A 17,086-nucleotide genomic window follows, 5' to 3' on the forward strand; every position below is an offset into this window, starting at 1 on the left:
TTTTGAGTCAGTATATTTACAAATAGGCAGAAGGTACAAAAGACAGGTAAGAAAGATAAGAAATCTCCGCTCTTTGAGATTTTGGCCCAGCAAATATTTAATATTCAAAGTAATACTTTTTGAAATTGAAGTTTTGAGGAAGTCATATTTTTTGTTTGTTGGTAGGTTAAGAAAGAAACAGTTTTTATCTTTTTGAGAAAGGAAATATCAGGTTTTTTTTAACGCTTTAGACGGCTCTAGAACTCGGCATCCCAGCCCGAGGTTTCGTCGGGAATCTTGGATAAGTCTTCTTCCTTGATTTTCTCGAAGTTGGACATATCGAAGGCGTTCTGAAAGAATTTGTTGAAGACCTTGTTAATTACAAGTAGATAGGTAGCCAAATTAGGGCTTAAAAATTGTATTTTTTTATATTCAAATTGGGACTATAAATTTTTATATTCGGTTGGGACTGTTTTATACTTGCGTATAAAACAAAATCATGTTTGTCTTTTTTTTGAGAATCAGAATCAGAATACCACCTTTCGATTTGGAAAAAAGTCAATCTCTTTTGAAGGTCTTTGGTCTGACCCGTCGAGCTATAAATTTTAGTTGCTGATTTCGTTAGTTTGAGAACTACGGATAAGGCACTGTACTGCTTTGATTATTTACCTTGATATCAGGCACGTGGGGCGCAACGACCTTGACTTGTTGTAGTCCTTCCCAGTCGAAACCTGAAATTTATTTTATAACATGTGAGAACCCGTAAGGAGAGACTAAGAAATAATTAATAAATATGATGTCTTTCGATAAAACTACTATGGGAATACGATAAACTATGCGACGAGTCGATCTCAAATGTTCATCAGTCTCATAAATTCGCTGAATTTTTACATTCTTTTGAGCTTTCTGCGGCTTCAACTAGGCTTAGATACGCCTGAAAGCTTATGGATTTATGAACAATGAAATTAAAGCCGCTTACAATGAATTTTCTTTACAAATTGCTTCATCGGATAAGTAGATACAGAGTTGTGTATTTATGCGTACCTTGAAACCATCTGTGTTTGCGAATATCGCTGATTCCAGCCTTTTGGTAACCGATTCTCTCGGAGGGCTCTTGGCGGCAAAGCGCTTTGATAAGATTTTCTGCTTTTCTGGAGATTTTGTAAGGAAATTGCACACTAAACAGATCAAATAAGAACTCAGAAGGATGTTGATTTTCCCGGATAAAGAGCCATAATAACCAAAACTCCAATTGCAATCAATATTGACAGATCCTTATTTGGAGCATTTTGCAGTTCGTTGAACTTGTACTTTTGTTTGGCCAATTCGACTTGACGTTTGCTCTGTACCTGTGGATTCCACGAAGAATTCCTTCATAAATTGCAAGATCATCTTTCGCTCTAAAGGGGGTTCTTTTCGACAGCAGTTCGAAGACCAGAATTCCAAGGGACCAGTAATCAGCTGCAACGTTGTGTCCAGTGTTTGAGATGATTTCTGAAAGGAATTTTTAAGGGAAGAAAAGGTTTGACCGTTGATAATACAGTTAATTATGGAATTTTTGGACATTTTTTGTCCCAAGATTTTCGCAAAAATGTCCAAAAATTTGATGCATGCTGTCAAAAAAAATGTCCCATCCAAATCGCTTAAAAAGTTTTTTGAGGAAAATCTCCATCATCCTCTGTTTCATTTTTCTTCTAAAGACAAAAAATGATCTAGGAGTACGAGATCAACCTTAAATCTCATCATTTTCAAAGAAAAAGTAAGATTTTCGATAAGAAAAAACGCCATATCTGGCAAAAAACGGAAAATTTTAAACTTTGGTGCAGAAAATGTCCAAAAATTTGATACAGGCACTTTTGAAAAGTGTCCCAAGAAAACCCCTTAAGGTGGTAGAAACAGCTTTTGAAAAAGCCGATTTTTGAACGGCGCCCAAGCTCAGCCAACCTTAGATTATTTAATTATCTCTTCGAATCTAGTTAGATTTATCTTAGATCTAAGAACATCTTTTTCTAAAATTATTTTTTGTTTACCCAGTTTAGCGGTAGAGAGCGAAACATCAGCCCATCTCGTCGAAAATGCCGATTTTTGCCCATTTTCAAGCAAGATTATCTCGAGTCATGTGATTAATCGAGAATTTCTAATCTTATTTTAAGAAAGTTCAACCCTTTTTCTAGGAGCATCTATGATTGAAATTGCGTAATCATGAAAAATGATAATGTTGCGAGGCCGATTGAAACTTGTGTCTCAAATTTTCAAACTTTTGAGTTTTAAAGACCATTTTTTCGTGATACCCTTAAGTTATGGTCCTAACAAAATTACTCAAGATGATCATGTGATCCAAACAAATCTATCCTTTTCGCGTTTATCCCCTTATTAAACGATTTTAACTGTCGCTAAATTTCGAAAAACTCAAATTTGCGCCAAAACTTCAACTTTTAAGGCAATTTTAAGGGCGTTTCAATATAGTTAGAGCACAGTTTTTGTAAAAATTATATTCTTCATGCAATAAGCTATCAAAACCTTCAAAAAAATTTTTAAAATTCCATCTTTGGCAAAAGCTGTTTCTACCCCCTTAAAATTGCAAAAATGTCCAAAAATTTGATGTCCGAAAATTCCATAAAAAACTGTAGTGAGCAGGGTAGAATTTGTGTTTGATAACTCGTATAATTTTTAACAGCCAGTAAAACCTTGCTCGCGTCTTTTTATAACCTTATGTTTTGCCAATCGCCGATTGAAATCGGTGTTGTTACATTAAACTAACGTAACAAGGTCGTACAAATATGACCGCAGATTGCGGTCCGTTACGATCATCATCGAGTGTAGACAGAGGTTAAATCAACAGAACTTTCAGCTTTTGTCCTTCAGCAAGGCACGTCTTATAGTTTCAGTTATTCGCGGTCGAACATTCAACTCACTACCGCCAAATTTGTGGGACGCATAAAACCAGTGTTCGTCCGATCCACCCGCAGAAATAACAACTCTTCGAATACACGAAACTTCAGTTTAAAAAGTAACCGACGATGAAAAGCAGAAAACTCCTCTTTTTGCTCCCAATCCTTCTTCAACCCACCAGAGGAAATCTACTCGACAACTTTACAGAAACAAGCTTGAATGATCAGTTTGAAATTGAGATGTTCTTTTCTCTGCTGAAAATGGACTTCAGACGAGTCAAACCAGAGCTAGAAAATAGCAGAGAATTCCGGAAGTTCGAAAGAAAAACAGGTGAGAAAACCTTTGTTTATATTAAGTTAAAACTTTACTTTTAGATCTATCAAGAGATTCTTCCAGATTTGCGATACTGATGATGATGATTTTGTAACATTTGCCGAGTACGATAATTGCAACAAAAGATACGACGACGCTCTGAGTAAAGAATTTCCCGAAATTTACAAAAATCATCAAGGTAAAAAAAAACATTGTTTCGAGGAAAGGTTATCAAGTTTCTTTTAGATTTTCTGACGGAAGAAGTGAAAGTTGGCATCCAAAACTTCCTCGACACCAATAACGACAAAAAATTCACGGCAAAGGAGCTCGCCGGCAGCTACTATTATATAACTCGCAAGTTTCTCGAGATTTACTTGCACCATACCTCGGCAAACAGAGACGGTTGGCTCTTGAACGAGATCCAAAGAATATTTGAGGTCAAACTCGTTTATATAACTCCTTTGTTTAGTTTGTATTTTAGGCGTTTACCGTCCCGGACAACTTTGATATAGAAAAACATGTGCCAATCTACCGTTTTGTGCCGATGAGCTTCAAAATCGTCCTAAACTCTAACTCCCGCTTCCGTCTCAACCGACTCGTCTCTAGAATCGACCCAAACAACGACGGTGCACTTGACCCTGCAGAACTGACCAACTTCTTTTTGAAAATAACGGACAATTTTTCAAAAATCATGAAGAAATTTCTGTAAATTAACGCTTCAATACTACGCTTCTACCTCTCTGCTCAAATAAAAGAAACAAAAAAAAGGTATACCTGGTGGAATGTACTCGGGAGTACCGCAGAAGGTCCATGTCTTGTGGCCAGGGAGGACTTTTTTCGCGAACCCAAGATCGACGACTTTGACGTAACCCTTACTGTCGATCATTAAGTTTTCAGGCTTCAAATCTCGGTACACATATTGTCTAAAAATTCGATCGAAAAAAGTGGGAAAATGGAATTCTTTGTTACCGTTTATGAAGATAAGCAAAGGCCTCAACAACGCAACCAACATAGAATCGAGCATTTGTATCGTTAAATGGGCCTTTAGTATGCAACAGTCGCCATAAATCGCCGCCAAGGTAGGCATCAGTAAGGAGGTAGACGAACTTGTTGTCTTTGAAAGTTTTGTGGAGGCCCTAAAGACTCCATCAGGCTTTGATTCAGCGAGGAAAGCTTACGAGAAGAAATGGAGAGTCGATTTGCATGAGGATGTTCTTTTCGTCCATGATATGTCTTTGCTGGCCGTACTGGACAACGCGCGCTTTTTGAATGCACTTGAGGGCGAATGCTCTATCCGGGACGCCATTGACTTGGACCAGCTTGACCATTCCGAATCCACCGGCTCCGAGAGGCTTGATTGTGTTTATTTACTGATAGCAAGGAAGAGACCATTGATTCTTACCTTGATGACTTGAAGTTGATCGAGGGAGACTTTGGCAATGTGCTGGTTGATAATTTTCGTGGGTCGTAAATCCTCCTGAAGGGTTAACTTGAGAAAACGCATAAATCACTCTCTTTTACATTTCTTCGGTATCAATTAGCTGCGAAAAATGATCAGCGCGATTAGCACTTTTACAGTTTTTCTTACCTCTTTTTCGACGGTGCCATGATCCGGGTCCGTAATGTCACCAGAAGTGAGGGATGACTCAGCGATTTGTCCTGGTTTTATGAATTTACAGAAAAAGATTCGAAATTGAGGACATGATTATTCATAAAAAATAATTATAAAAATTAAATAGAATTTCATGCAGCATGCCGAAGCGCGGATCAAAGGCGCTTGTTCAAGTTTCGTAAAAATTTTTACAAACATGGAGTCTCTTTTTTTATCATTTCTTACACAGATATTCACTTTTTGAATATTTGTTTCTTATATTTTTTATCTAAGATTTAGCTCTTTAGAATTTGAAAGCTTCAAAATGCATTTTTCTTATCATTTTTGAAACGATTTCGACCTGACATCGCGAAAAAATTTTACAGAACAATATAATTATTTTTTGAATTTTTACCTCCAGTGCTTTTGCAAATGTCTAAAAGAAGATATGATATAAAAATGAAGGTGGATCAAGGATGCAATTTGAGAATCCCGTGAAATTTTGCTGCACGCTACTGTAAAATAATTTTCTTTCATTTTTTTTAGATTGAGTTTCCCCGTACCGACAAGGTTCGTAAACGCAGTTCGATCCAAAGTGTAGCACTGTCAACGGGCTCTAGAATATTTTTGAGGGGATTTTTCTGATGCGGAAATTCAATGGAAATATTGAAAAATAGGACGTCTAAAAGGGCCCGGTCCTTGACGACTCCAACAGCATAGACATTCGCCATTCGGACATCTTCTTTGATGAGGGCAATTTCACCAAAGTATCGTCCCTTGCCATATCTTGCCACTTCCTCTTCGCCACCAGCCGGCTTGTCTTTCGTGATTCGAACTTCGCCGCTTCGGATGATGTAGAAAAGATCGCCAGTGGTTCCCTTAAAATTTTCAATACAGTTTTTTCTCTCTATTCAAACCTGTTTGATGATGCACTGATTGGCGTCAAAAGTTTCTTCTTCCAAGCAGTCGGCAATTTTTCTCAATTTTTCCTCGGAAAGCGCGTTGAGATCTTTGACAGCAGAGAGGGTCTCGAATCGCTCTTGATCTTTGTTTCGTCCAGCTGATTTCACAACTGTCTGGAAGAGTGTTCGCTCAAGCGACCATAAAACAACTAGAAAAGAAGTAGCGAGGATTGGGAACTGGAAGTTCAACCTTTTTCTGTAGAGGTAATAGTGGCAGTTCTTCGGCAGTTATACAAAATCGCCAATTCTCCAAAAAGACTTCCTGGGCTGAGAGAACAGACATCGACTTTATCGGGTCCGCTTCCCTGAAATGATTTTCTAGCGGCAATACTGTATGCTAGACTGTACCTTAGTGACTTTGACAGAACCCTGCTGAAGAATGTACATGTGGGTCCCGTCCATACCCTCGCGGATAATGTCGATATTTTCTTTGTAAGTTTTCTTTTCCATAGCATCGATGATCTTATTCCAGGATTATTACGGAACCAAGACTAAGGGTTGTCTACCTGGGTTACTTGGTCGCGCTGCAAATTACGCATAAAGGCATTGTTGAGCAAAGCCGCTTCAATAGCTTCGCGCTCTTCGGCGGCTTTCGCAATTTTCGGCAGTTTTGTCGGACTTTTGGAGGATTTCATGCGCGATCTTACGATCTTAGCTCGGTAAATTATTAAAGAAATTAGTGGAAATCCTCGTTCCTTGCAACTTTTTTACTAGCTTCGGCTGAAATGGCCGTTCGGAGACCTCCATCACGGACGTCGGCTGGAGGACCTAATGCGTTCAGCCTCTAGAAAAAAATGTTCAATTGATTGAAAGAATTTGCGAAAAAAATTCTCTCTTTCTAGGAATCGAACTCGCGACTTCCTACTTAAAGTTTTTCACTGGGAAGTCTCACCTTGATCTGATGATCCTTCTCGTCCATGACCAGGGCCATCTTCTCGTTAATTCTAACCATCTCGGTTTCTTTCTCCATCGAAAGATTCTGCAGCTGCCTCGAGAGATCCAAAATCTTATCATCCCTGCTCTTCAGCTCCGCGTCAAATTTGCTCGCATCTTTGCTCACCGACGAGACAGCTTGATGCCGGGCGAGTTCGCTCTTCAGCGATTCGTTCTTAAAAAATACTCATAAGTTCAACGTTACACACGCAGAAGGTGATCGTACCTCGCTCTGGCATTTGGCCAACTTGTCCTCGACTGATTGGAGTTTTTGGACGAGCTCCTTCCGTTCGGCGTCAGCACGGGCTGAAGACTTTTCGGCTGCTTCCTGGCTGGAAGCCAAGGCCTTCTCCAAGTTTTTGAGCTAAAATGGCAAACTTTATTTTCAGACTTTATTTTGAAAGATGAATAAAACAAAAAGAAAAAAATTCAAAGTGGATTATGGGAATTTGAGAAAAACCGGTTTTTATGAAGAAGAATGACTCAAATAAATCGTAAAAGAATAATAAAATTAATTTCAATTAATGATTTGGACCGCTACCTTAATTGTCAAACAATCAACTTTATCTGCAAACCATTGGGTCTGACTATCCATGTCTCTCTCTCTTTCCTCCTTTTTTCCTCTTTCTCTATGTCTCCTTCTCTTTTCCCGTTTTCTCTTTGTAAATCACATTATTCCCGTCTTGATAAAATTAAAGTCCTCCGCTGAACTCTTTTTTTTCTAATAAAAAAATAAAACTGAGCACGTGAGAATCGAAAGAAAGCGCAATCTACTCTTTAATCATCAAATTGCTTTTTTCGAGTATTTCGGTCTGGACACACTTGAGTAAGGGTTAGGGGAGACTGGTGACTTGTCTGACTAATTTAACAAAAGATTTCTCGACCTTTTAACTGTCTGTTGTTTAAAAAAAAAGAATCCAGGGTGCGATTGTAGGCGGAATCGATGGATTAGAACGTAACGTAAAACATAAAAGAAAGAAAAAAAAGGCGGGGAAACAATGTAAAAATCAAAGGAGGAACACACGTGACCGGACAAAGCGAAGGTCAAAGGAGACATGGAAGAGAATCGAGAGACGATTTAAACCGGGCGGATATAAACATGATAAATATGTTTTTGAAAATAAGTTTTCTTAGCGATTTTTAAAATCATACTTATCATTTTCTGGGACGCACAATCAAAGTGACAGTGTCACCCTTATTTTCGATTTATAAGAAAACTGACATTATTCTGCATTTCTCGGTAAAATAAGGGTAGCACTTCACAATTTCTATTTGTAAATTTCTCAACAAAAAATTTATACTGTTACTGTTAATTGAATTCACGAAAGCTAAGCTGAGTAAACAAAAACGAAAAATAATGGTGATTGAAAAACGCCTTGGCTCCAGAAAAGTCGGATTATAAAAAAGCTGAATCGGGTTTTCTCACTCGCACACCGTGAATAAACTCAAAATGCTTTTGGATGAGCAAAAGCGGAATGATGAAGCAGCTTCCGTTTTACCTGATTTGCTATGCTGTTTGCTGCATTCTAACATTAGAAATTTAAATAGAAAATTTTTCCATGAAGGGAATTTTTTCATGGACGCGGGCTCATTTTGTATTTTTGCTAAGGGAATTAAGGTTATCGATCAAAGGATGTTGTGCCCTTGTAAGGAGTTTCCTCACGAAAAAGATCGAAGGGTATTTAATTAGGATTAATGAAAGGTCGACAAATGAGCCCGTGTCTCTCTTTTGGCGAATGAAAATAATAATTTATTAAACTGGAGGAACGGCCAGTGGTGAATTTTTTAAATAATTTATCCGATTACCTTTTCCTCCATTGATGTGGAGCTTCCCGAAGCTTTCGTTTCTTTTGATGAAGACTCGCCTGTTGTCTGAAGTTTTCCTGAAAATAAGCCATAAGATTAAGGGTCTTTCAATAGATCGTCGATAAGCTATGCGTATAAATTATACGGTATAATGCTCCACTAGTAAGTTCAAAAGAAGCATCGAAGTTATCAATCATAAATCTTCGTGAAAAAGCATAAAAACCTTTCCCTGACTGTTCAGAACAATAATCCGCCTATAAATTAATTTTGTCAAAAAGCATATCTGAGATCTCTTCAAAAAAGAAGCGCGAAAACGAAATCAATCATGGCCAGTTTGGTAACCTAATGAACCCTTTCGCGCACCGCGAAGCTATTCCCTTTCATCCCCTTTCTTCTCACTTCCCGAAACTTCAAAACTTGGAAGATAATTACAAAATTACCATGAGCTTGGAAATTTGAACTTGGAAATTCTCGATGAAATAATTTCGCGAATTGGCGTTGTTAATTTGACGCAATTAGAAGAAGGTGTTGAAAAAGAGTGGATGAATTGTTGAAAGATTTGGAAGTCGAATCATGCCTCTTTCGAGCTGTCTAGAAGATTTTGAATGATTTTTTGAAGTGATCAGTATTATTTCATTTGAAACTGATGAGTGGCATTTTTAAGTAATCTCATCCGAAATAATTATAAAAAAATCCATGAAAAAATGAGTTTTCCTACTGATATGGTTTTTTGAAATTACTTCCCGTATTTTAACCCCTTTTAAAATGAGGCAATCTTCGAGTAAATCAATAACCTTTTCGCCTTACAGTCCAAAGTAATCAAACTTGGCAATGACTTTCTCTCTCTCTCTTTCTCAAAAGCTATTTTCACAGTTTGCTCTTCTGACAAAGAAAAATAATGTTCTCGTTCCCTGTCATAATCCAGCGCACTTAACACAGAGAAAGAGTCTATCGAAGAAAAGGTCTGAAGTCGTTTTTTTACTGGGGATGAAAATAATGATCTCATCGATTTTCCATATTCAGTTATTTCTACTACTGTCTCACAGCCAGAGGGATACTCAATCACGGATTTACTGGCTGTTGTTCTATGATAACACAACTTTTATCTGAACATGAAGAATGGGGGATTTTTGGAATCAAGGAGGAAAGATAGAGTTTCCCAATTTTAAGGGTTTTACTCCTCTAATTAACGGATTTTCAACGTAAAAATCATTCGGATCGAAAATTCCTTAAAATGGAGACATTTTTGATCATTTGAAAACCAATTAAAATTTAACTTTTCTTGATTATTTTGCCCTTTGAAATGGTTATATCGAATTTTTCATGGGTATCCTTATTTCGGTCAAAATGAGTCAAAAATAATTTAAAAAATTTGATTCTTATTGCGGCAAAACAAGAAATATTCAAACTTTAGTAAACAACACCTCATCTTCTTTAATTATTTATGCCCTAAGGCATTGTTTTCTTTCCCCTCAGGCGCGTGTATATAAATTACCTTGTGAATCCTTTTTCGACTGTTTATCCTTTCCCAGCCCGAAGAATTTCATATTTTCAACCCTTCTCTAAATCTTCTGCAATATCTCTAACGATGGATTCTTTTGGTTTTCAATTTGGGCACACACGAGTTCGGGGCCAGCAGTTTTTGGCTTGCGGGCGAGGCGGGCGCGGCGCGGCGCAACAAGGTTAAAATTGAGTGCGAAGGAAGAAAAAAGAGCGTTCGATTCTTTAATTCTCGCTCGTTCCTTCAGGTTGTCCCATTTCGCGTTTGGCGCTTAACACCCACGCACACAAATTTGGGCACACGCAGTAATCGTCTGAAATGATTTCGCTTACAGTCACAGTCAATGTCACTTCGATCTTGCAGTAACAGTGATTTTTAAAAGAATAGTTTTGAATACTTTTGAAAAGAAAAAGTGAAATCAAGGAAGAATTTCCTTTAAAAATTTGAGTTAAATCTGACCAAAATTTTGAAAAAAATTATCACGATTTTTGTCGATTTTTGTCCTCTTTTGCGATTTTCGATCGCATTTTTACGCTCTTATGAAAGAAAAAATGCTGATCTTTGACTGAAGTGTTTTTCAATCAATTTCATGCTCAAAGATCTGGGCGACAGGTTGAGCCGACCCAGGGGAGTTATAATTCACACTCATTTGTTCTAATTTGGATGGATTCGCCTTGATTCCGCCTTTGGCCGCGCTTGTTTGCCGGTGGTTTTTGGTTTTTAGATATTTTTTTTCGAAGGTGGTTATTATTTTCTCTGTGGGTTTCTTCAGAATTCAGATAATGGCTAGATCCAAGCGTAAAAAAGAAGAGCGAGCGTAAGTCACAAGATCGTAAACTTCGTGATAATTACTAGCCAAAACCGCTAAGGTGGAAATTGTTAACTCTAGCATAGATACCTATTCTAGATATTTATACATTCGAATCCCTGAAAAATCATTCAGACACGAAATTTGACAGAAAAAAGACTCATTTTTTAACCCTAGAAAGCCAAAAACTCCGCTTCTTTTTTTTCACTGCATCTTTTTCTCTTCCTTTTTTCTTATAAAAAGTAATAATCTCCATTTAAAATGGACCATAAGAAAAGATAGCGCACCGAGATGATCCGGCCAGATCACTTTTGAAAAGGTCTCTCCTCTCTTTGTGCCGCTACACTCAACTAAAGGCGAATTATTTTTGAAGCTCTTTCACCGAAGTTGATGGAGGCTCAATTTAATTTAGCTCATCAGAAAAGATGGAGGTGTAATTTTCTTCTTTGATCATTTTTTAAATTGAAATACTGAAAAAATTTTTGATTTTTGTCGCATTTTCTTTTGTCGATTTTTTTTGAAATCAAGGAAGAAAAACAAGCCGCTCAGAAGCCCAAAACAATCGCCCGCTGAAAAAAATGTCTTTTCTTCAGCCAAAAAACCGCAACGCTTGAACTCACAAAAAATAACTCCGGAAGCCCGAAATCATTTTACAACTTGTCACCTCTCCCGTCAATTACCACCACGTGGTAATTAAGGCTCTGTCGCTTTAATTTACCTTTTTCCTTCTTTCTCTCTTTGTCCTTATCCTCCTTGTTAAAGTAGGAGAACTTTTCCCAAATGTCCTTCTTTGTCATTTTTCTAAATCCGCGTTTACGATAGCGTGCTTCTCTTGTTTAGCGAAAAATGCGAAAAATGGTTTTGCGATTTGAAAAGGTCACTTTGATGAAAATCGATCCGAGGGTGAAAATAATTACGCTTCGGAGCGGTACTTGAGCTTTACGAGGATGATTTATCGTTGGCTCAACTTGTACAAGAACCTAACATGTGTCTTTTTCCGTCTTGTGGTCGACAGGTTTTTTCCGAAAGCGATAAAAATTTGGAAAATTTTCTTTTCTTCATCGATTTCGAGGCAAAATCGAAAAAAATTTTAAAAATAAGGCTGAAAATTAAGCCTTTTTTGAGTCCTCCAAAAATTTTAACCGAAAATATTCAATTTTCGTCAATCATAAAAAAATCGTGATTTGATTTCGTTTTACGAGGCAGATTTATTATAATCTTCTTCTGTTGACCTTAATCACAAAAATATTAATAAAAACATGATGCTAAAACTTGCACTAGAATAACCAAAAATGGTACTGACCATAAAAAGGCGAGAAAATGTTCTTCATTGATCAGATCAAAATCTCTTTGAAACAAACTCGCGGTCACGTGACGTAAACGATTCAGCTGGTACTAGTTACTTACTGGATAATGGGCGTCGGTGTAAGTTATCCAAGGACCTGGATTTGAACTAATTTTCTGCTCGAAAAAAGCTCAATAGAAAGCTCACACCGCCTTTTTCTAATAAAAAAGTGATACGATGTTCATTGAAAAGGAAATCCAGGTGAGAATTTCGAGCCCAAACTGAAGCTTTTGAAAGTCAAACCCAAAGCCGGCTCTTTTTCTAGCGATCTAGCGGATCATGAAGATTATTTCTTCAGTTTCAGTCGGAAGTTCCAATAAAGAATGACCAATTTTTTGGCAAAAACGATAGGTTAAATTTTCATGATCCGATCCAAAGGCGAATGTTTCTCCCTAAATCGCCAGTTCATCTCTTTTTCTACGAAAAACTCAAGTTTCTCTTAAATTGAAAGTACTCTAATTGAGATTGGTGCTTCCGAAAAACGCCCAAGCTCAGTAGAATCCAGCCCATTTATCAAAATACTCAATCGAGCGCAAAATTAAAATAAAGATTTATGCGCCCTCGATGTGCGTCACCAGCGCGTTCCGTTTCGTTTTTTCTGAACTCGAGGACGTAGATTTTTACGTTATTTAGGTTGATGATGGTCAGCAACCAGTGTAGAAAACCTGACTCAGGAGCCGAGAGTCCATCATTGATAGGAAAAAATTTTCCTTGAAGCATGAGATAATTAATTTCTAGGAATAATATTCTTCTTAATAAAATGATAATAAAAATAATCTATTTCGTTTTAATCAACAATTTCATGAAACCGTTTGAATGATGAGCCCAATCATTGATAGAAAATTCTAATAAAAATATCAATTTTGGCTATGGTCAATTTCAGGAGTTAAGAAGGTTTGGAGTAAGCTAAAAGGAGCAACTTTATTTTCCGGAAATACTCCAAATCGGAGCAAAATTTCAAAGCCGATTTTAAGGGTGTTGCAGAAATATTTAAGGGTATCTGAATAGCTCAAAAGAAAGCCCGGGCCCCGAGGCGCGTTTTTGCCGGGGTTTGAAAGGGCCGGGAGGCCCTTAACACCATTAAAATCGGCTTTGAAATTTTGCTCCGATTTGGAGTATTTCCGGAAAATAAAGTTGCTCCTTTTAGCTTACTCCAAATCTTCTTAACTCCAAAAATTGTGTCGAGCCATCAATTTTTGGATTAAACTGGTAATTTCATTGATTCAGAATGAGTAAACAATAAATCGGGCAAACCTTTGGAAAGAGGTGGTTTCTGTTGAGTTTTTGAATTCTCTTGTGCCTTTTCTGGCTGGACCCTTCAATGGATGATCATCGACCAAGTGAAAATGATCCTTAATTAACGCTCGGAGTTGATCCTAATTAGATCCAGTTTCATGAACTTTGACTGCCGCGTTTTCTACTTGATTTTTCTAGCTATTTTTTGATCCTTTTTTTCCTGTTTATTTGTTTATAAAAAAAATTAAGAGCGTTTTTCAAAATTTTCTTGTACAAAAAAAGCTTATCAAAAGATTAAATCTCTAAAAATAAAATATCGAAAAAGCCAGGTCATCCAATTCCTTAATTTTTTACTCTGAGTGCATCCCATTAGGTGTCATTTGCTAGCTTTTCACTCTCTTAAAAAATGACTCTTCAAGTTCGCCAACTATCTCTTTATATCGTCTCTCCCTAATTTGCCCGTAATCGTTCCTTGAAATTACGCCAAAATCGAAAGAAAAAAAAACTTAAATTGATTTAAGTTGAACGAAAAAGTAAAATTGAAATTCAGAGTTGCGTAAAGTGAATAATAAAAGATTAAAAAAAGAAGTCGCGGTAGACTACTTTTTTGATGAATCGCTTTGTTTCATTATTTACCGGCGATTTTTTTTTGAGTTTTATCAGCTTTTGTGTTTTTAATTTTTGGCTCCTGTCTGATATTCAAGCTGATTTTTGTCTCTGAATTAGCATTGTGACACCCTAAAAAATTATCAAAAAAGAAAAAAAAAAGAAATAGAAGAAACAGAAATTAATATCTGTTTTCAAAATGCTGCGCTCCAAAATGATTTCTTGCTTCATTAATTTCGAACTAGGGGAACAGCCTTGCGAAAATGAATTTCGCCGCAACTCGTCGAGCATTGGTTTTCTGTTCAGACAAGCAAACTGACAATTTGTTCCCTGTTTAATTTTTCAAGCTACACAGAGAGGGTGAACTTGACTTAGCAACTTATTCCAGATTTTTTAGAAAATGGCTTTTTAACATTGTGACACCCTTTTTTTCGTTACCTTTGCAATACTCGAAGTATTCATTAAATTTCTCTTTTGCCCTTTCCATCGAGCTGTGTTCCTTGAAAACACCACTACTGTTGTTGGCGGCGTAGTTAGCCGAGCTCATTACTCTCTAATCGCAATCCAATTTAAAAAAAAAAGAGATCTGAAACCGATTTCAGCTCCAAATCCGCTTCTTTCCAAAAAAGCCTCTTATTCGGAGAACTGAGAAAAGAGAAGGAGTAAGGGGGACCTGTGAGGGTGTAAATGGACGTAGAATCGTCTCGTTAGTCATGATTAGCTGACGACTTCACGGCTCCAGTCGGCTAGGGATCGATAGAAAACCTCGAACTCTCGGGGTCAACAATCGAACTTGATTAGAATAAACCAAAAAGGGAATTTTCAAAAAAGCCTCAAAACAGACACAAAGAAGGAAGTTCAGAATTATAGAAAATTTTGGCCAATCAGAAGCCTTTATTTATCCATCCGTCCAATCAGAAGCGCAAAAACCGCTTTTGACTAATTCGACCCTTTTTCTATTAAATTATTTAAAATTTGAGAATTTGAAAAGCTCCTGAAACGGCACGCTTTTATGTTTGTCTAACGATGAAATAAATTTGTGTAGAAGCGACGTCCGGCGGGAGGAGACCGCCATGACAACGCTCGAAGAGCAGCAGGGTCTAATAAACTGTACTGTGTTTGATGAGCGCTTTACTAGGGGGGCTTTACTGTTTCTGTCTGATTTTATGGCCCAGGAAGACCAACATGCTGTAAATTACTGTTGCAAGGTTAGTAAAGCTGCGTTTTCTTCAACAAACCGGGGTACCCTTAATTAAGAAAAATGGTCAAAACTGCATAAATAATGTCTTGTAGATTACCCTTCAAATTGCCTTATCCGTCAATCATCAATGAATGAAATACGAGAATATCGCCTGTGTGACGAAAATTGCCCCGGAGGCAGATCATTATTTGCCCAAAAGTCTGGCCGTCTCCGTTCCCCCGGGGTAATTTGATTTTATGGAACCGGAAAATCAAATCCTTAGCTTTTACTTGCTGAAAAATGTCGCCCCACCACATTTTCATTTTCATCGGAAATATTACTGTATGTTGGAAAATTATTTCTGTGCGTCACCAAATTTCTTTTTTTCGGTTATCATTTTGAATGACCGTAAAATGACGTTTCATAAGGTCGGGTTAGAATATCTCGAGGAGAATTATGATTGTATCGGAAATGAGTGCCCTGTCTGGAAAAATGGGGCGAAATTGGAATTTTGAAAGGAAGGTTCTCAAGTTTTAGGCTCTCAAATCATACCTGATGATCTTTTGGAAAGAATGCTCTTGAGTTCAGGCGGCCTCTGCACGACAGAAATCGTCTTGGTTCTCTTGATTCCAGCGTCCAGCGCAGAAACTGTTTTCTTTCTCGTACTTTTCGTCGGTTGGAGAACAACTGCCTTCTCGCTACGCGACAAATCATTAAATTTTCAGAGGCACCTTATGACTTTATTTTTACTTAAGCTTTCTATAGATAGAATGCATCAATAAACAAGGAAATTATTTGTTAGAAATTTTCAACCTCAGAAACAGGACTTTTTTCTTCTTTTTAATCGCTGAGTTGTTCATTTTGTTTTATTTTCTATCTTGGATCTAATTGGATTCAGAATTGAAAAGAACAGAGCGGTTCTTTTTGAAAAGATCGGAAATCAAAAAGAGAAGACGACAAAAAGATGTTTGGACAGAGGTAAGTCCCCGCAGCTGCTTGTCACTTCGCTAGAAATCTGAATGTTTTGCGCCTCCGAAAATACTCAAAAAGATGGCTTTATTGCCCTTACTGTTGAGACTGACGAGTACTACTGTGCATTCTCACAGTCAGATGGGGTCGTTTTTACAGTCAAATACAGCTGGACTGATAAGGAGCTACCTCGACCAAACGACAAAGTAATCAAATAAAATCATCACTTTGGAAAATCGAAAAAGATCAAGATATATTTCTCAAATTCTAAGGGTATCCCTCTTTCAGGGTCAAGAGGGCAGCGAAGGATACGTAGCCCCCTAACCCTAACCCCAACCCATTACTATTCTCGTAACAGTAACTACAACCGATTCTTGGTTTTCTTGTCTTTTCGCTTCCATCTCCAACTGGGGTCGACTTCGTCTTTGAAACTTTTTCTCTTGATGGAGGCATTTTTACCGTCTTCTTTTAAAGTTTGAATCTCTTTGTTGATTTCAAAGGCTCCGAAGAAATTTCTCTTTGTTTTTTGGTAAAGGAATTCGATTTCACAAAAGTGCAAATGCGAAATTACGATTTGGTAGTGCTCTAGTGGTAAGAAGACATTTTGAAGTTAATGTGTTTGAGGAGGAGTGAAAATTGATATTTCCCGAGTGTCCAAACCAAAAATCTCCATTGCGCTATTTTTTTATTATCAATGTTTGCTTGCAGCGCAATTGGCGCAAAACCAAAATCTAAATAGAAACGTACTACTTCCACTGTCAGAAGAAAGCACAACTACTGGAAAGGTACGAGTCAAACTTTTATGCAGGAAGAGATTTGACACAGAAGATGTCAAGACAAATTATTTCTCGCCGTGTTGGCTACAAAAGATGTCGATTTTTCTAGGATCCATGATCTTGAGAAAAAAAGACAAAAAGAAGCTTGCTAAAAGAACGGTAGTAGGGGTTATGATTCGAGCTAACCCTA

At 37.4% G+C, this 17,086-nt stretch overlaps 2 protein-coding genes across 2 annotated transcripts; one reads left to right on the plus strand and one right to left on the minus strand.

Moving 5' to 3' along the window:
- Nucleotides 1-3: 3 nt before the first annotated feature.
- On the minus strand, nucleotides 4-16,027 carry LOC145700420 (cGMP-dependent protein kinase 1-like). The gene is given in 23 exon segments (XM_081777685.1): nucleotides 4-329; nucleotides 649-710; nucleotides 1,024-1,157; nucleotides 1,329-1,473; nucleotides 3,958-4,106; nucleotides 4,153-4,319; nucleotides 4,362-4,535; nucleotides 4,586-4,596; nucleotides 4,599-4,660; nucleotides 4,772-4,842; nucleotides 5,190-5,210; nucleotides 5,338-5,652; nucleotides 5,692-5,885; nucleotides 5,927-6,041; nucleotides 6,085-6,198; nucleotides 6,243-6,354; nucleotides 6,432-6,520; nucleotides 6,629-6,844; nucleotides 6,896-7,033; nucleotides 8,169-8,195; nucleotides 8,476-8,552; nucleotides 15,704-15,849; nucleotides 15,965-16,027. Coding segments are annotated over 23 exon segments (2,679 nt in total). The 5' UTR covers nucleotides 16,012-16,027; the 3' UTR covers nucleotides 4-236.
- Nucleotides 3,132-3,913, plus strand: LOC145700565 (uncharacterized). The gene is made up of 4 exons (XM_081777856.1): nucleotides 3,132-3,184; nucleotides 3,246-3,382; nucleotides 3,430-3,620; nucleotides 3,665-3,913. Exons 1-4 carry the CDS (start codon nucleotides 3,132-3,134, stop codon nucleotides 3,890-3,892), a joined length of 609 nt encoding a protein of 202 aa, XP_081633982.1. The 3' UTR covers nucleotides 3,893-3,913.
- Nucleotides 16,028-17,086: the final 1,059 nt, after the last annotated feature.

Source organism: Oikopleura dioica, chromosome 2 (genome assembly GCF_907165135.1).
Source record: "Oikopleura dioica chromosome 2, OKI2018_I68_1.0, whole genome shotgun sequence".
NCBI lineage: Eukaryota > Metazoa > Chordata > Appendicularia > Copelata > Oikopleuridae > Oikopleura > Oikopleura dioica.